General features: G+C 39.4%; 2 protein-coding genes across 2 annotated transcripts; one reads left to right on the top strand and one right to left on the bottom strand.

Moving 5' to 3' along the window:
* Positions 1 to 208: 208 nt before the first annotated feature.
* LOC138901606 (uncharacterized) lies at positions 209 to 715 on the top strand. The gene has a single exon (XM_070189383.1). The coding sequence runs from the start codon at positions 209 to 211 to the stop codon at positions 713 to 715; it is 507 nt and encodes a 168-aa protein (XP_070045484.1).
* Positions 716 to 8,273: 7,558 nt separating this feature from the next.
* On the bottom strand, positions 8,274 to 9,371 carry LOC104094229 (uncharacterized). The gene has a single exon (XM_070189382.1). It carries the CDS (start codon positions 9,369 to 9,371, stop codon positions 8,274 to 8,276), a length of 1,098 nt encoding a protein of 365 aa, XP_070045483.1.
* Between the last annotated feature and the right edge of the window lie 8,550 nt (positions 9,372 to 17,921).

The following is a 17,921-nucleotide window of genomic DNA, read 5'->3' as shown; positions in this document are numbered from 1 at the left end:
GAGGGATCCCAATCTATGGTGTGAGTATCATGGAACTAATGGCCACCGGACTGGGGACTGCCGTCATATGCGCGATGAGGTGGTGACGTTGACAACTGGCCATCTCAGAGAGTTCTTAAGCGATCAAGCCAAAAATAATTATGGTTGCAACTAGGATAATGTACAGCCCTCGAAGATAGGTGATAACCCTTCCCGAAAAACCATCAACATGATTTTCGGGGGAAACGAGATCAACCTTGTGACCTTCTCGGCAGCAAAAAAGACCAAGGTGTCAGTGACTCATAACAAGAGACTTCGGGAAGTCACCGAGGATGACATCACATTCACAGAAGAGGACGCTGATGGACTTCTACTGCCGCACAATGATGCCCTGGTAATTTCTCTTAATGTTCTAGATATTAAAATTAAACGTGTTTTGGTGGACCTAGGAAGTTCAGCCAATATCATTCAATGTAGAGTGCTGGAGCAAGCCAAGCTAACCAGAAGCATCATTCCGGCCACAAAGCTCCTCGCCGGGTTCAACTTAGCAAGTGTGAATACCCGAAGGGAGATACTGCTACCCACAAATGCCGAAGGGGTCATGAAGACTACCTTGTTTGAAGTAGTAGAAGACGATATGGGCTACAACATAATTCTTGGCAGACTATGGCTACACGAGATGAAGGTTGTGCCATCAACATATCATCAACTTCTGAAATTCCTAACTCCAGAATGAATCAAACATATAAGAGGAGATCAACTGGAGGCGAGGGAGATGAACGCGATCCCGATTTCCAGTAGTAAAGGAAATGAACACACGGTATAGCAATTACAGGAACCGACACCCGCTCCCGAACTAAACGAAGACGACAAATGGGAGAAGTCGTCGGAATCCTACCAGGTACCAAGGTATTTCTAAGTAATGAAAGAAACAAACGCAACCAAATCCATGGTGGAAGAACTCAAACAAGTTGCATTGTTCGAAAAGTTCCTAGAGAGGAAGTTCCACTTAGGGACATGATTAAACCCCAAGCTCATGTCAGGATTTATAGAATTTCTTAAAACTAATATTGATTGTTTTGCATGGTCACACACGGATATGACAGGTATCCCACTATAGGTGGCCATGAACAAGTTAAACCTGGACCCCAGCATCCCTCCGGTAAGGCAAAAGAAGCGCCCGATCACTGAGGTCAAAAATAGGTTTTTCAAAGAAGAGGTAATTCGATTGCTTGATATCGGTTCAATCCGTGAGGTAAAGTATCCTGACTAGCTAGATAACGTAGTAGTAGTTCCAAAAAAGAATAATAAATTTTGCATGTGTGTAGATTATAAGGATCTGAATAAGGCGTGCCCAAAAGACTCGTTCCCATTCCCAAACATTGATCAAATGATTGATGCAACGGTCAGGCATAAGTAGATGAGTTTGCTTGATGCCTATTTTGGGTAAAACCAAATCAAAATGAACACAGAGGATCTGGAAAAAACTTCATTCATAACAAACTTTGACACATATTGCTACAATGTGATGCCTTTCGGGCTTAAGAACGCCGGAGCCACTTATTAGAGGCTCGTGAACAAAATGTTCGAAAAGCAAATAGGTAAAACAATGGAAGTTTACATAGATGATATGCTGGTTATGTCTTTAAACATAGGCGACCATCTGAAATACCTCCAACAACCTTTGACATCCTAAGGAAGCACAACTTGAAACTTAACCCCGAAAAGTGTGCATTCGGAGTCAGCTCCAGGAAAATTTTGGGTATCCTGGTGTCACAAAAGGGGAATCGAAGTCAATACCGACAAGATTAAAGCCATCGAGGACATTCCAGACCAGCTGACAAACGTAAAAGAAGTCCAAAGGCTAACCGAAAGACTGGCCACTCTAAGCGTTTCTCGGTCGTCAAAAAAATGCCATCACTTCTTCTCACTTCTAAAGAAGAAAAACAATAACTTTGAATGGACTCCGGAATGCCAACATGTCGTAAAGGACCTGAAACGGTATTTATCAAGCCCTCCGTTACTATCAAAACCAGAAGAAGGTGAATAGTTACTAATTTACTTAGCGGTCTAGGAGGTAGCGGTAAGTGTCGTTCTAGTCCGGGAAGACGAAGGTGTGCAATATCCTATCTATTATGTTAGTAAAATTTTAAGTGGAGTGGAAACTCATTATTCTCACCTCGAAAATTTGGAATTAGCTCTCGTAGTCGCCGCTCGAAAGCTTAGGCCTTACTTTCAATGCCACCCGATAGTCGTGGTGATAGCTTTTCCCGTGCGGAATGTCCTTCACAAACCTTAATTGTCAGGTCGACTGGCCAAGTGGGCAGTCGAAATTAGTGAATTTGACATAGAGTATAAACCAAGGACTGTGATCAAATCACAGTTTTGACCGGCTTCGTGGCCGATTTCATTCCCCGTCTGCTGCCTTTTGCCACCAAAGAAACGGTAATGGTGTCGTAAACGACATCAGGAGTTTGGAGCTTGTTCATGGACAGAGCTTCCAACTTGAAAGGGTCTGGGCTCGGGGTAGTCTTACTTATTCCCTCGGGAGAAATCCTGAGGCAGGCCATAATAATTGTTCCCTTGACTAACAATGAAGCCGAATATGAGGCTTTGATTGCAGGACTTGAACTGGTCCGGGGACTAGACTCCGAGGTCATTGAAATCAAATGTGATTCCTACCTGGTGGTAAATCAGGTATATGGAATCTTCGACACCAAGGAGAAACGCATGCAGCAATATGTGGTGAAATTTCCAACTCTACTCGCAGTGTTCAGGGAATGGTCAATCACCCACATACCAAGAGAAGAAAACACATAAGCAGATGCATTGGCCAATTTGGGTTCGTCCATATAAATGAAAGGTTCAAATTCCGGTACGGTCATACAGCTCATGCACTCGGTATTGGATGTGGACGGTTATTATGAATTAAATGCGACCAACTTGGTCTGGGACTGGAGAAATTAAATCATCGACTACCTTGAGCACGACAAACTTCCCGAAGACCCAAAAGCATCCCGGGCACTCTGCACCAAAGCGCTCGTTATAGCTCCTTAGGAGGACACTTGTATAGAAGGTCATTCTAAGGCCCGTTGGCCCGATGTTTAGGAGCCTCCGAGGCTAATTACGTCATGAGAGAGGTTCACGAAAGAATCTGTGGAAATCATTCAAGTGCAGACTCGTTGGTGTTAAAATTAGTTAGGGCAGGATACTACTGGCCCCGGATGGAACAAGGCGCTAAGGCGTTCATTCAAAAATGTGACAAGTGTTAACGCCATGCACCGTTAGTACACCAACCGGCAGAGCTATTGTATTCGCTATTATCGCCATGGCTATTCATGAAATGGGGGATGGTCATAGTCGGTCTGCTGCCACCGGCTCCCGGTAATGTATGGTTTCTTTTGATTTGACCTGATTACTTCTCTAAGTGGGTGGAAGTAGGTCCTTACAAGATAAACAGCGAGCGCAAATTGGTCGATTTTCTGTGGGAGAACATAATTTGCCGGTTCAGAATACCAAGGGAGATTGCATGCGACAACGGGCCACAGTACATAGGCGCAAAGGTCAAAAAATCTTTGAAGACTTGAAAATCAAAAGAATCACATCTTCACCATACCATCCGAGCACAAATGGCCAAGCGTAATTGACAAAATAATGTTATCATTCAAAACCTCAAAAAGAGATTGGAAGCAGCCAAAGGTAAGTGTCCCGAAGAGTTACCAGGAGTGTTATGGCATACCGGACATCGACCAAGTCAAGCACGAGAGAGACACCTTTCTCTCTCGTATATGGAGAAGAAGCTCTGATCCCGGTGGAAGTAGGAGAACTTACCTTGAGGTACTTTCGGGCGGACGAAGAAACAAACAATGAAGCATTGCAAATCAAATTGGAGCTGCTTGACGAACGCATGGACTTGGCACACATAAGGATGGTGGCCCAGAAACAAAGAATGGAAAGATACTATAATCGAAGAGCCAATCTCCGTTATTTCAAAGTGCGAGACTTGGTTTTAAGAAAAGTGACTCAAAATACTCGAGATCTCAACGCAGGAAAGCTAGGTCCGATGTGGGAAGGCCCCTACCAGTTTTCTGCTGTCACCAAGAAAGGATAATATGAACTGGAAAAACCAAGACGGGGTAAAATTGCCAAGCAACTGGAATGTGACCCACCTCAAAAAGTATTATTGATGATGAGCACCGCTTATACTGAAACTATGTGCTGTACCTTTTTTCCCTTCGTCCAGTTTTTGTCCCAATTGGGTTTTTCTGGAAAAGTTTTAACGAGGAAGCAACAGAAAGTATACTACGAAGGAAATGTTATCGGCAGAAATAAGACATTTAAATGACAAGGCATAAAAATGACAAGCCACTGCGAGATGGTTAGATAGTCTTTGGATCGATAGCAATATTCCTAATGGGAAACGAAGCTTTCTATCGGATCAAAGGCTATTCAACCGTTCATGAGTGCTCCTTCACTACAAGCCACTGGGGTGGTTAGATAATTTTTGGCTCGGTAGCAAAGTTCCTAACGGGAAACGAAGCTTGCTACCGAACCAACGATTATCCAACCATTAACTAGTGGAATCCTCAAAGAAGAAAGACTTCTAGTGTTCCAATTCGCATTCTTCATATTCGAACACTGAGGGGAAAGATATGAGAATACGACAACCCGAATGCTACAGAAATTGGGACTATGAAGTTCGGTAACAAATATGCCTCATCGGGACCGGGGACTGCACAGCCAGCCCCGTAGAAACAAGTTGTACAAATTAGCCACATATTATGGCAATCTCTTTTCTTTTAGCAAAACGAATGCTTATGTGCTTTTGAAGATAGAAGGAATAGAATAAAGTCCTTTTATTTTTATCTTGTTTCTTGTCCAAACAATGAATTGATTTTATCATTTGAAAGTTAATCAAGTGCTTCAAATGCTAGTGCCGGAATGAATAGAAGACGTTCTCTTTAAGAGCACCGTAAACATAAGAGGGCCCTCTCTTATGAAACCCTCATAGAAAAGGGTTAGTTCCGGAAGATTTTATGCCCGGAACCCACATGCTATCGGGAAAATGCACCCGAAGCCTTGCATAATTCGACGCATAAATGTAAACTTTGCGCAATGCATAAATGAAAAGCACTTTTATTTATCAAACGTGCCAAGTAGCACAAGTGCAAAAATACAAAAAGAAAATAACAAAAGAAAAAGAAAGCAAAAAATTAAACTATATGACGAGCGCAAAACACAACACGAAATTGATACTTTATCATCTCCACAAGGATTGGATTTAAACAATGCTCTAGTAATTTCTAGTTTAACTGCTATTCAGGATGATCAAAACTTGATTTAGAATGATTACGGACTATGATTAATTAATAAAGTAAAGCAATTGACAATTGACTACAAAAAACTAGAGATTAGCAGAGTTGGTTTCTTATGAATGTGAGAAATAAGGGTTTTGACATGATAGGTACAAGATTGTTATTCTGAATATGATACTTTTATATTTCAATCTTGAGAATCTATCGATTCTCATGAATTCAGTGGGTGATTAGCATATACTTCTGATTCAGACTCCTCTCTCGATTAAATCTAAATCTTTCAAATAAACTAATGTGAGGTGCGGTGAAACTTGCAAGAATCTATTGGTAGGATAGATCTAAGAGAAAATTCTCGCGAATATTTCTCAATCTTAATTTAAACGGTAACTTAGAAGCTCTCTCGATTACTTCGAAGAATCACCAAAATAAACTAATGCAGATACTGAAATGATATTCAAAAAGATATTCCTCTTTCGCTTAAGCACTCTAAAGAATAAATTCACAACCCTATTAAATCTTCTCCAATAAACTCAAGCAATAAAATAGTAATCAAATCCATAAACAACAACCAAGTCACCAAATCATGTCAAACCCTAAGGTAAACTACTCCATAATTATGGAGGAAGTCATCACAAATATAATTAAAGAGTGAGAAAGCATCAATCTAATCATTACAATCCAAACTCCCGTATTGAATTGATGGAAAGATGATGAAATCTCGTATCTTGTAGCCTCCAATGATCTCCCAAATCTTCCAAGGTCAAAAGTCCTCTAAAAACGTATTTTTGGTGTATTTATACCATGTAGGAACGAGCCCGGATGAAATTATCCTTTCCAAGACGAAGTAGGAGAAATACTCTATAGAATTTTCACATACGCGGTGCATAGCGCGCCGCCCCACATGGTGCGCCTGTAGAGAAGTTCAGAGAGTTAATTTTTACATTCTGTAGGAATTTTGCACTATCGCCCTGTGCCTCGCGGAGCATGGCACGACGCGGTAGTGTATGTTTCTCAGAGTAATCCTTTTTTCTCACTTTTTGACATCCAGACTTGGTCCTCAACCCTCGAACATGATCCCAACTTAATTTCTTGGGCTTCTACTTAGACTTCAAAGATCCAAATCATCCACTTTAGCTCCAAACTTGTTTCTCCACTCGAAGTCACATCCTACATAGTATAACGCACGTAATAAGTACAAAGTACTAACAATTAGGCTCAAATACAATCAAAGTGTAGTAATTAGAGTGTAAAATATAACTAAATACATGAGTTCCTGGCCTACCATCAACACCCCACACTTAAACCGTTGTTCGTCCCCGAGCAATCAAACTACACTTCACATAGAGACGACATTTTCATCAAACAACTTAGCCTCAAGACTCTACTAACAAGCGCCACATATTTTCTTCAAAACCCTGCTCACTTACTCTAACACAAAGGCCAAAGACATTACCTTTCCTTCACAAGTCATGTGCCCTCACACAATCAATAGAGAGTAGTTCCATACACAATAAAGTTCAAGAACAATTAGGAACTCAAGATAGAAAGAATTAACTCACTCTTAGAAATAAAATTCATGCACCACAGAAAACGTACGGTAGGCTTGCCTGTAGTGTAATACTCTACTAATTTGAGCTCATTCAGTCAAGGATCAAGTAGGACTTTAATTGGTTGTAATGTAGGCTGCGGGACAGGTAGAATACATATAAATAATAGTGACTACACCTCCCTAAGCACTTTAATACATATACATTAACAATTCAAACACCACACTTATATTGAACCAAACCCCAACCTTCACAATTTAACAACATCAAGCTCCCAATTTCTTTAAGCACAAATAAGATGAGAACTACCACTAGCACGAAATCCTTTTTTTTCTTTTCTAAGTTCTGATTTTGTTTCTTTTCAAGCAAACTCACTTTTTTCTTCCTTTCAATTCTCTACAAGTGGCTCTTATAATTATTTCAAATAATGCACCTTTCTCCTTTTTCACTAGTTCCACTGAAAAAATCGGACCATACCTCAACTTAGCTTTTACAAGCTCATAACAAATTCAAGTGCTCAAGATAGGTAAAAGGTTCAAACAAATAGTCAATTCAAACAAAAGGGGTTAGGCTTGTAGTGTGGTTGCCAAAGAAATAGGAATGCTGACTCAATGGGGCTAACTAAGATATACATTAATTAGGTGGGTAAAAGCATATAAATGGCTCAATAAAGAATTACCTATATCACTTCCTAGACTGAACGAGACTGTTATTTCGCTTTGCAAACACACGGGGCAAGTTCTAGATATCAACTGACATGCACAGAATACCAATAAAACCTCACTCATAGATTGGCACATAACTCACTTAGGATCGGACCTATCCCAACTCTCTAGTCAAAGCAGTTAAGAAAAGTCACAATCAACCAATTTAAGGCACTTATACATGAGTCAAGAACTGAGTCTAGGTTTCACATCTAACGCACTCACCACTCTCAAGGCACAACAAAGTCGCGAAACGTCATCTCTATTTAATATATAGCACAAGACTTCACTATTCCTAATAAAAGAAAAACTAACTACATCCGGTTCAAACAAAACCCTTGAAAATGAACCGCGGCATAAAGAAAAACTAAGGGGGAATTGTTACACTACCTAAGAAAATAAAACAAAAATAAACGGCTAAAAATTTTTTTCTTCGACTTTAATCCCCCAAGAAGACAACCGAGGAAATCCATCATCCGGAAAAGTAAAAAACAAATCAACGAAAACAATCACACATATACATATTTACATCCACCACCCAACATTTTAAAGTGTGCCATGTCCTAATGACACACAAATAAAAAGTAAGAGGTAAAGGAGACTTCCTTGACTCATCTAGTCGGGGTCTGAATCGAAGTCGGGGTCTCCTTTGCACGCCCGACCCAATGCACACATTCATGCCGAGAGCTTCTTTTCGGCTTTTTTAGTACACCCCACACTTATTTGTTTTACACTCTCCAAGTTGCTCCTTTAGGATCCCCTTTTGCTCCTTCCATCTTAAAGATCAACCATACTCTGAGCATGAGCTGCCTTTCCTGAATATCCAGAATTACTCTACCCGTAGCCAAAAAGGGTCTTCCTAAAATCAGAGGGATCTCCCTATTCTCCTCCATGTTCACCACAATGAAGTCCACAGGGAACACAAACTTGTCCACCTTAACTAGCACATCTTCCACTATTCCTTCAGGTATGATTGTGGTTTGATCCGCCAGCTGCGAGGACACAGGTATCGACTTGATTTCTCCAATCTCTCCCACAAATTTCCTGAAAATAGACAAAGGCATAAGATTAATAGAAGCACCTGAATCACACAAAGATTTTTCAAACTTAGTACTTCCTAAAGAGCAAGGTATAGTGAAACTCCCTAGATCTCCACACTTTTGAGGGAGTTTGTTCTGAAGAATGGCACTACAATGCTCTGTGAGCTTGATATCCGATGTCTCTTCCACTTTTTGCTTTTTAGACAATATCTCCTTTAAAAATTTAGCATAAGCTGGCATCTGTGAGAGAACTTCTATGAAAGGTATATTCAGATGCACCTGCTTGAGCACTTCTAGAAAGCGCCCTAATTGTTTGTCCAGTTTCTCTCTTCTCTGCTTCTGCGGTAAAGGTAGAGTAGGCATGTATTTGCTTTCTTCAGTCTCCACATTTGTTGCATTCTCATCTTTCTTCTTCTTCTTCTGAGCTCTAGTCTTCCCCTTCTTCGTCAGACCATCATCTACCATCCCTACACCTTTTTGAATGTTATCATTTTTCTGCTCCTCCACAATCTCCACATGTCCTTCAATTAACTCATCATTTTGCTTTTCTATGGGATCCTCCAATTCGTGCCCATTCCTCAAAGACACAACAAATATTGTCTCTTTTGGATTTCTCTCAGTATCAGTAGGGAGAGTTTTTGGAACCATCACAGATAATAGATTAGCTAGTTGCCCCACCTGTCTTTCCAAGTTTTGAATGGTTGTACCATGTTCTCTAATAGTTGTGCCATGAGTTTCAAGCCTCTCATTTGTCTTAATAATAAAGGCTTTCATCGGATCTTCCATGCTAGACTGATTAGACTATGGAGAATGATATTTCTACCTCTGCTAATTTTGAAAATCTTGAGCTCCACAAGTCTACTCTATGATGTTGACATCTTCTCACAGTATCCTTAAATCTTTCCCACGCTTCAAACACCATTTCTGTCTCTTTCTACTCGAAGTTGTGGATTTCTCTTCGAATTTTCCTTGTTTATGCAGCTGAAAAATATTTTGTAAGGAACTTCTTTGTCATGTCTTCCCAAGTTTGAATTGACCCAGTCGGCAAACTCTGCAACCAGTGCTTAGCATCTTCCCTCAGTGAAAAAGGGAATGTCCTTAAATAGATAGCATCTTTCGATACACAATTGTGCTGGAAGGTGTTCATAATTGTTACGCCCACAGTATTACGTCAATATTACGCCCTGCAGTATTACATTATGATGATGTTACACTCCACAGTATTATATTACGACGATGTTACACCCTATAGTATTATACGTGAAATTGTCGTAAGATAATTGATCTCAGTTCAAGGATAAGATTATTTGGAGATTATAAGCATTATGCTATTTCAAACACGTGGTGAGTAAATTCGTGAAGGAGAAAAGGTAAGCCAATCGAAGGAAATGAGTTTCGTCGAAGTTTGGCAATTTGGAATAAACTACGGTCCAAGCTATAATACCCCGTATTTATGGACTAGTGCCATACAAGGTACCACATGACCATAATTATAAGGTGTATAAAGTGTGTTAAAAGTGAGTAGTATTTTAAGTAATTTGAGATAATTCTTAATTATGTGAGCAATTGGTCAATTATTGGGTAATGGGAAATTACCTAGTTAATTAAGGAATTATTGGGTGATTAATTAAAGAATTGGATAAGGTTAGACCCTCCCCCACGTGGCAGCAGCTACCCCAAGAATTGTGACTCTTAAGTCATTATATATGTGGCAAGATTAGAGATGTGAGATTTGGTAAGTCTTATGAACATGAGTCGCATATCCATTTATTAAAAGAGAGCCATTGTAAGTCTTAAGAACATGAGAATCATACATCCATTCTTAAGTAACGTGAGGATTTTTCATAACATCTTCAACCAATTCATTCAAGGATTCCAACGTTAGCAATGTGAATCTAACGAAATTTCTTGAAACAAAAATTCATGTAGCAGTAACGTGAATCTCTTGAAACAAAAATTCCAACGAGATTTCTTAGCACCTTAGCAATGTGATATTTTGCAATTTTAAGGGAGTACGGTACAATCTTTCTCAAGAATATCATACGAATTTTCCCCTACTTTGATCCATCGTTACGTGTTGTCGCAATCAACGCGTGTTAAAGGGATTGTCAAGAGAATCGACTCAGGTATGTTAAGGCTAATCCCTTCCTTCATTTTGGCATGATCTCGTAATTACATGTGTTTGATAACGAGGCATAAAGAGAAGTTCATACTCCCGAATTTATATACATTATCCTAGTCACATAAGTTACAGTATTCTCCTTATCAGGACTTCATATTCAATTGTGTATTGTCTTCTTCCAGTCAAGAGAGCACAAAGCCAATATATATAGTATTACAATATTTGCATTACCATTGAGCTATAATCGATGGGTAGGCCCCTATTGGGCAACCTATGATCAGATGGTAAGTTATATACCAAGCCTACTGTGGACGAGTGCCTATAAGCAAGCCTAGTTGGCCGAGATACAGAGCCTAGTATGGCCGAGCGCCTATGAGAGAGCCTACTACGGTAGAGCAGTTATATATATACCGAGCCTTATAGGGCCGGACAGTTATTTTACTTACTATATTGAGAGAGTTTAGTCAGTATCAACAGGTAAGCATATCTTCAGATTATCTTTGACTCTCAGTTACTTTCATTTATTATACTATTAGTTCAGTTTCAGCTTTCAGTATATTGCCTTACATACTCGGTACATTATTTCGTACTGACATTCCTTTTTTGGGAGCGCTGCATTTCATGCGTGCATGTAGACCTCCTCATTAGGTGTTTCCTGAGTTCAGCTTGATCGATAAGCTCCATGCCCTTCGGAGTTGCCAGGTCTAGATATTTATGTACATCTTGTGTATATATGTATATATGTTATGAGTAGGACGGGGCCCTGTCCCGATCACAGTATATCTATCAGTAGAGGCTTGTAGACATATCCTGTCAGTTAGTGTAGTATGTTGGGCTTGTAGGCCTTGTATGTATATTTTATTGGTTTGTGAGCTATAGTAGTTATGACGGCCTTGTCGACCCAGATTTATATTGATGTCTAGTCAGCGTTCGCAAATCATCTTGCAATGTGGCCCATGGCCAAGGTGTGACATTATATGTTCAGAGTCCCTTAGTCGCAAGTTGGTATGTAAGGATATGTGAGGCACCAAGTGCCGGTCTCGTCCCCCAGGTTCGGGGCGTGACATAAGTGGTATCAGAGCAGTTCTGTCCTAGGGAGTCTACAAGCCATGTCTAGTAGAGTCTTGTTTATGGGTGTGTTGTGCACCACACTTATAAGCAGGAGGCTACAGGGCATTTAGGACTGTCATTCTCTCTTCTTACTCTAGATCGTGTAGTAGAGCTCACTTATATGAATTCAAACTCCTAACTTCTATTATATTCATAATAAGACAATACCTATATCCAGAAAGACAGTTGGTAAGAGATTGCATGTGGCTGTGGAAGAGTTGAGTCAGAGGAACCCGATTTTGCATCATGATTCTGATGAGTAAATATAAGGTCTTCCACAGAACATGTGTGTACTAAGACGTGTAAGCTTCTTTGATAAGGAGCCTTAAGGCAAGAATATCTATTCACCCATATGGTGAAAAGCAATAAGAGATTCAGAAGGTAAATACAAGTTTCAACAAGTAAAAGAAGCAATGTGAAGAAGGGTATGAGGCATCCAGTTAATGAAGATTATCAGTATTTTCAATTCAGACAGAGGAATATAAACCTTTTGAGTACCTTCAACAATAACAAAGATATATACAATTGATCACACCCATCTCAATTATGCTCTATGGAAGCTAACAGGTGTTGTTTAAGGGAAGGACGGGGTATTAGGATCCGGCTGGGGATAGAGTAACCCAAAATGGTGAATGGATTATTTGCATTAGTTGACATTTCCGAAGGGTATTGCAAATGTGATAATAGATCTCCTTGTGAGACAGCCAGATGGTGCACTCTAAAATGGTACAACTGGATATGAGTACTATAAAGATAGGCACTGGAATCTTGAAAGGGATAAATATTACCTTAGTATGGCTCCTGTCCCTAGTAGAGCGAGAATGTTAGGCAACTCGAAGAGCCAGGGGACGGAGCAAGGGGAGCTAAAAGTAAAAGAATGTCTTGTTGAAGTTTAAGAATAAAGTGATTGACAAAAATATTAGTAAGGAAATAAGAAGAGATATAATGAAGCATTATGAGTGAGATGTGATACATGGATGACAACGGTAGATGACAGTATCACCGAGTCTATAGCCAAGTGAAGGAAAAGACGAGAGGTGACATGCCTTGAGACAACAAAAGAGTATAGGCCATAAAGTCATATCCTCATTTCGAGAAATAAGTCTGTGACTCCAACGCGACTATCAGAAGGAAAAGTTAAACCCTAGAATAGTAGAAATCAGTATGGACTGATGAACAAGATAAACTAAACATGAATTAGAGACTGAGTGATTTGATAATGGTTGACATCATGAGAATTTCAGATCACGTTCCGGCGATAATAGAATGGACAATAGAAGAATAACTCTTAAAGGTCATTCAGGAGGACGCTTCCGTAAAGCAAGCAGTGGGAGCAAAGTTAAGCTTAAAGGACTATATGTGCCAGTTACACTAGGTGTCACCCTCGTGAATAAGGAATTTCGTTATCCTTGGTACAGAAGGATTTTCGCAAAGCGAGTAAGGGTCATCTATGATGTGAAAAGAAGCCAAAGACAAAGAGGTAAAACATCTATATGTAGATCATCGTAGCACTAAATCTTAGTACTCCCATAAAGGGGGGGATATGGAGTGATGTGGCATTAAGTCAGAATTAAGTGGTTCTAGTAACTATGGAATGGTAAAGGAAGAATGCGATAAAAAAATGAGAAAGGGATGAGATTGCACTTATTCAAATCCTACAGATATGCTACGATTCCAAAACATTATGCAAATACGACGTCAAAGAAAGGAAGAAAGGGTTCCTGCCCGAGATATTATTGATAGATAAAGAGCCAGTACAGGATATAAGTTAAGACAAGGAAATAACTCAAGAACGATTACGCGGAATATTGATATGAGAATGGGTCAACGAGTAGTTGGTAGTTGATTCAGGAAGAGCCTAATTATGGCTAGACAGGAGGTTACAGACGAATTAGCAGATCATGCAAGATAAACATACTAAAACCCAATATAGTGAATTTAGCCTCGCAGTAATGTCATTATAATACTTGATAAATATTCAGATAGGAGTTGGAGTAGTTAAAGGTATCGTATGAGTGTTATGGAAATTTAAAGAAAGCCCCACTGGGAAGACAGTCAAAACTTCAGAAACAACCATACGAGCACATGAGTGTGGAGGAGTCAGTGGGTCTCCCCTAAGTACTACAATGAAAAACTAGCTGAGGAAATAAGAAAGAAGGTTTCAACCTAAGCACAGTGACCTAAAGAAGAAATGGTCATGTAACAACAGTCTCACAACAACATTATATGCACTCCATGAGAAGATGGCACCTACCGTGGCTAATGAATGGGAAGTAAAATCAGAAGTGATATTCAAGATCATAGAGTTGTATGGAATTCCAATATGCGTGGGCACTAAGATAAGCTAAGCATGCACGCAAAGAGGGGGCAAAAAGACCAGAAAAATGTAATAGCTTTCGTTTAAAGAAAGCTGAGAAGGGACGAAAGGATTTATTCGATCAATGATCCAGAGTTAGTTACGTTATGAACACACTTAAGAGTTCGTAGTATTATCCATGTGGCATGTATGTTGATAATTATACAGCCGTAGAAGATTCCGGTATAAGTTAAAAGAAAGAATTGAGCCCAGGTCATAGATAAAGGATTGAATTGTTAGAAGATTGTATCATGGATATTCCATAGAGTCCATGAAAGGCTAAAGTAATAACTAATACCAAGAACCGCAGGTCAGAAGATAGCTTAAGCCTATATAAAGGTTGATCAGAGGAAACTAAAAAGTTACATCAACTAAGTAAATCAGGAGTTTGATTATTGGACCCAGAAAATTATGGACATCGTGACTGAGAATATTGCGGAATCACTCTTAATATCAGAGATACAAGAGAGACAATACATTAGCCATATTTTATAACAGCTCTACGATAAAACCAGTTAGAAAAGTACGAGCCTCATAAAAAGTCATTATGAAGCTCTCACCAAATCATGTAAAGAGGTGCAAGTATTATAATAGAAATTCAAGTTGTGGATGTGAATTATACCTATGTGGAAGGGAGGTCATGAAAGAGATAGAAGATGTGATACGAGACTTTAAGGTAAGTAAGGTATAGGCAAACAATGTACGAGATACTAAAATGCAGAAAGTTGTGAATAGTCCATACTTCGGGTAGAAGGCTAGAAGCGCGGGGATTCAATATCCAGGAATGATAGCGGCATCGTCAGTGGCATATCTTCCAGCCTATGGTTTCTAGGTATCGAGAGGTCTAGTTAAGAGAGTAAAAGAAGAGTAGAGACGATGTGATGTCTCGCTTGATGTTCCAGAAAAACATAAGGAAATCGATCGCAAGCTAAAGTATGGTAAAGCAACAAGGTTTTAGGAAGACAGGAGTAAGGATAAGAAAGGGCGAGTGAGAAGGTGATGAGGATGAATAAGTCCTCAGTATTAAGTCCATGAAAAAAAAGAGCTGATGGTTTCTCTAAGTTGTAGAAAGCTCAGCATAGCCTGAATGAACTCAAAGGAGTCTAAGACTAGTAGCATTTAGAACAGATGGAATGCTGCCCTGGTAATAGAATGAGGGTGTAATTGTGACAAATAAGGGATGACGTTTGGGCCTTCGATTGAGTAATGATTTGAAGAAGAAGAAAAAAAAGGGATTTGAAGAATTGTACAGGATTAAAATACCCACATAAGTGAATCACATTGGGATGCTATGAAATACGGTTATTAAAGTACATAATCGCCCCTAAGTGGATCAGGAAAATCACTTCAAATATTCCTCGATCCAACATAAGCCCTAGTGGAAATGTATTACGTAAGAAGTTTCAAGTTATCAATGGAAGATTGTAGATCAACATTGAGGTGAATCGATAATGGATGGATAAAAGATACAAAGTACGAGATGAGATTAGGCCATCAGTGTTAAAATGAACAGTAATGAATAAGCGTTAAAAGACTTAGCTTTATGCATATAGGATAAGCAACGAGAGTAGCCTGGAGTTTGGTCGCAGACCTCAGTAACAACAAATCAAAGTAAGAGTTATGGTATAGTATGGCCTACTTAGATGTAGTAAAACTAATGACGCCCAGAGGGATAGCTTGACATAATTTTGTATATGTTCAGAAGTGAGGCCAAGAGATTGGCTAAGAGCTGGAGGAAAGAGGAGAGAAGCATTGCATAGGCGCACATACAAAGTTAGAGTCGTACAGGCTGCATGATAAAAGGTAGCAGCAGTTACAAGATTAGAAGGATTCCGACTATAAGTCGTGGTGTGAGAAAGAGGCTTAAAGGGAGGAACGCCCGAGCCTTTGGAGTTATTCAAAGAACAGTTGCCTAAATGAAAAAGAGAATATTAAAGTATTCGCAAGGGCTATGGGTTAAGAGAATGATAAGTGAATCAGTCAACATTCGAGGACGAATGTTCCAAAGGGGGGAATGATATTACGCCCCACAGTATTACGTCAATATTACGCCCTGTAGTATTACATTACGATGATGTTATGCTCCGCAGTATTATATTACAACGATGTTACACCCTATAGTATTATACGTAAAATTGTCATAAGATAATTGACCTTAATTCAAGGACAAGATTATTTGGAGATTATAAGCATTATGCTATTTCAAATATGTGATGAGTAAATTCATGAAGGAGAAAGGGTAAGTCAATCGAAGGAAATGAGTTTCGTCGAAGTTTGGCAATTTGGGATAAAATACGGTCCAAGCTATAATACCCCGTATTTATGGACTAGTGTCATACAAGGTACCACATGACCATGATTATAAGGTGTATAAAGTGTGTTAAAAGTGAGTAGTATTTTAAGTAATTTGAGATAATTCTTAATTATGTGGGTAATTGGTCAATTATTGAGTAATGAGAAATTACCTAGTTAATTAAGGAATTATTGGATGATTAATTAAAGAATTGGATAAGGTTAGACCCCCCCCCCCCCCACGTGGCAGCAGTCACCCCAAGAATTGTGACTCTTAAGTCATTATATATGTGGCAAGATTAGAGATGTGAGATTTGGTAAGTCTTAAGAACACGAGTCACATATCCATTTTTTAAAAGAGAGACATTGTAAGTCTTAAGAACATGAGAATCATACATCCATTCTTAAGTAACGTGAGGATTTTTCATAACATCTTCAACCAATTCATACAAGGATTCCAACGTTAGCAACGTGAATCCAACGAGATTTCTTGAAACAAAAATTCATGTAGCAGTAACGTGAATCTCTTGAAACAAAAATTCCAACGAGATTTCTTAGCACCTTAGCAATGTGAGATTTTGCAATTTTAAGGGAGTACGGTGCAATCTTTCTCAAGAATATCATACGGATTTTTCCCTACTTTGATCCGTCGTTACGTGTTGTCACAATCAACGGGTGTTAAAGGGATTGTCAAGAGAATCGGCTCAGGTATGTTAAGTTTAATCCCTTCCTTCATTTTGGCATGATCTCTTAATTACATATGTTTAATAACGAGGCATAAAGAGAAGTTCATAATCCCGAATTTATATACATTATCCTAGTCACATAAGTTACAGTATTCTCCTTATCAGGACTTCATATTCAATTGAGTATTGTCTTCTTCCATTCAAGAGAGCAGAGAGCCTATATATACAGTATTACAATATTTTTATTACCATCGAGCTATAATCGATGGGTAGGGCCCTATTGGGCAACCTTTGATCAGATGGTAAGTTATATACCGAGCCTACTGTGGCCGAGCGCCTATGAGCGAGCCCAGTTATCCGAGATACAGAGCCTAGTATGGTCGAGTACCTATGAGCGAGCCTACTACGACAGAGCAGTTATATATATACCGAGCCTTATAGGGTCGGACAACTATCTTGCTTACTATATTGAGAGAGTTGGGTCAGAATCAGCAGGTAAGCATATCTTCAGATTATCTTTGACTCTCAGTTACTTTCAGTTATTATACTATCAGTTCAGTTTCAACTTTCAGTATATTGCCTTACATACTCGGTATATTATTTCGTACTGACATCCCTTTTCTAGGGGCACTGCATTTCATGCGTGTAGGTTCAGTCAGACAGACGGGTAGACCTCCTCATTAGGTGTTGCCTAAGTTCAGCTTGATCGATAAGCTCCATGCCCTTCGGAGTTTCCGGGTCTAGAGCTTTATGTACATCTTATGTATATA

This window comes from Nicotiana tomentosiformis, chromosome 11, assembly GCF_000390325.3.
Source record: "Nicotiana tomentosiformis chromosome 11, ASM39032v3, whole genome shotgun sequence".
NCBI lineage: Eukaryota > Viridiplantae > Streptophyta > Magnoliopsida > Solanales > Solanaceae > Nicotiana > Nicotiana tomentosiformis.
This window is presented reverse-complemented; position numbering and strand designations above follow the sequence as displayed.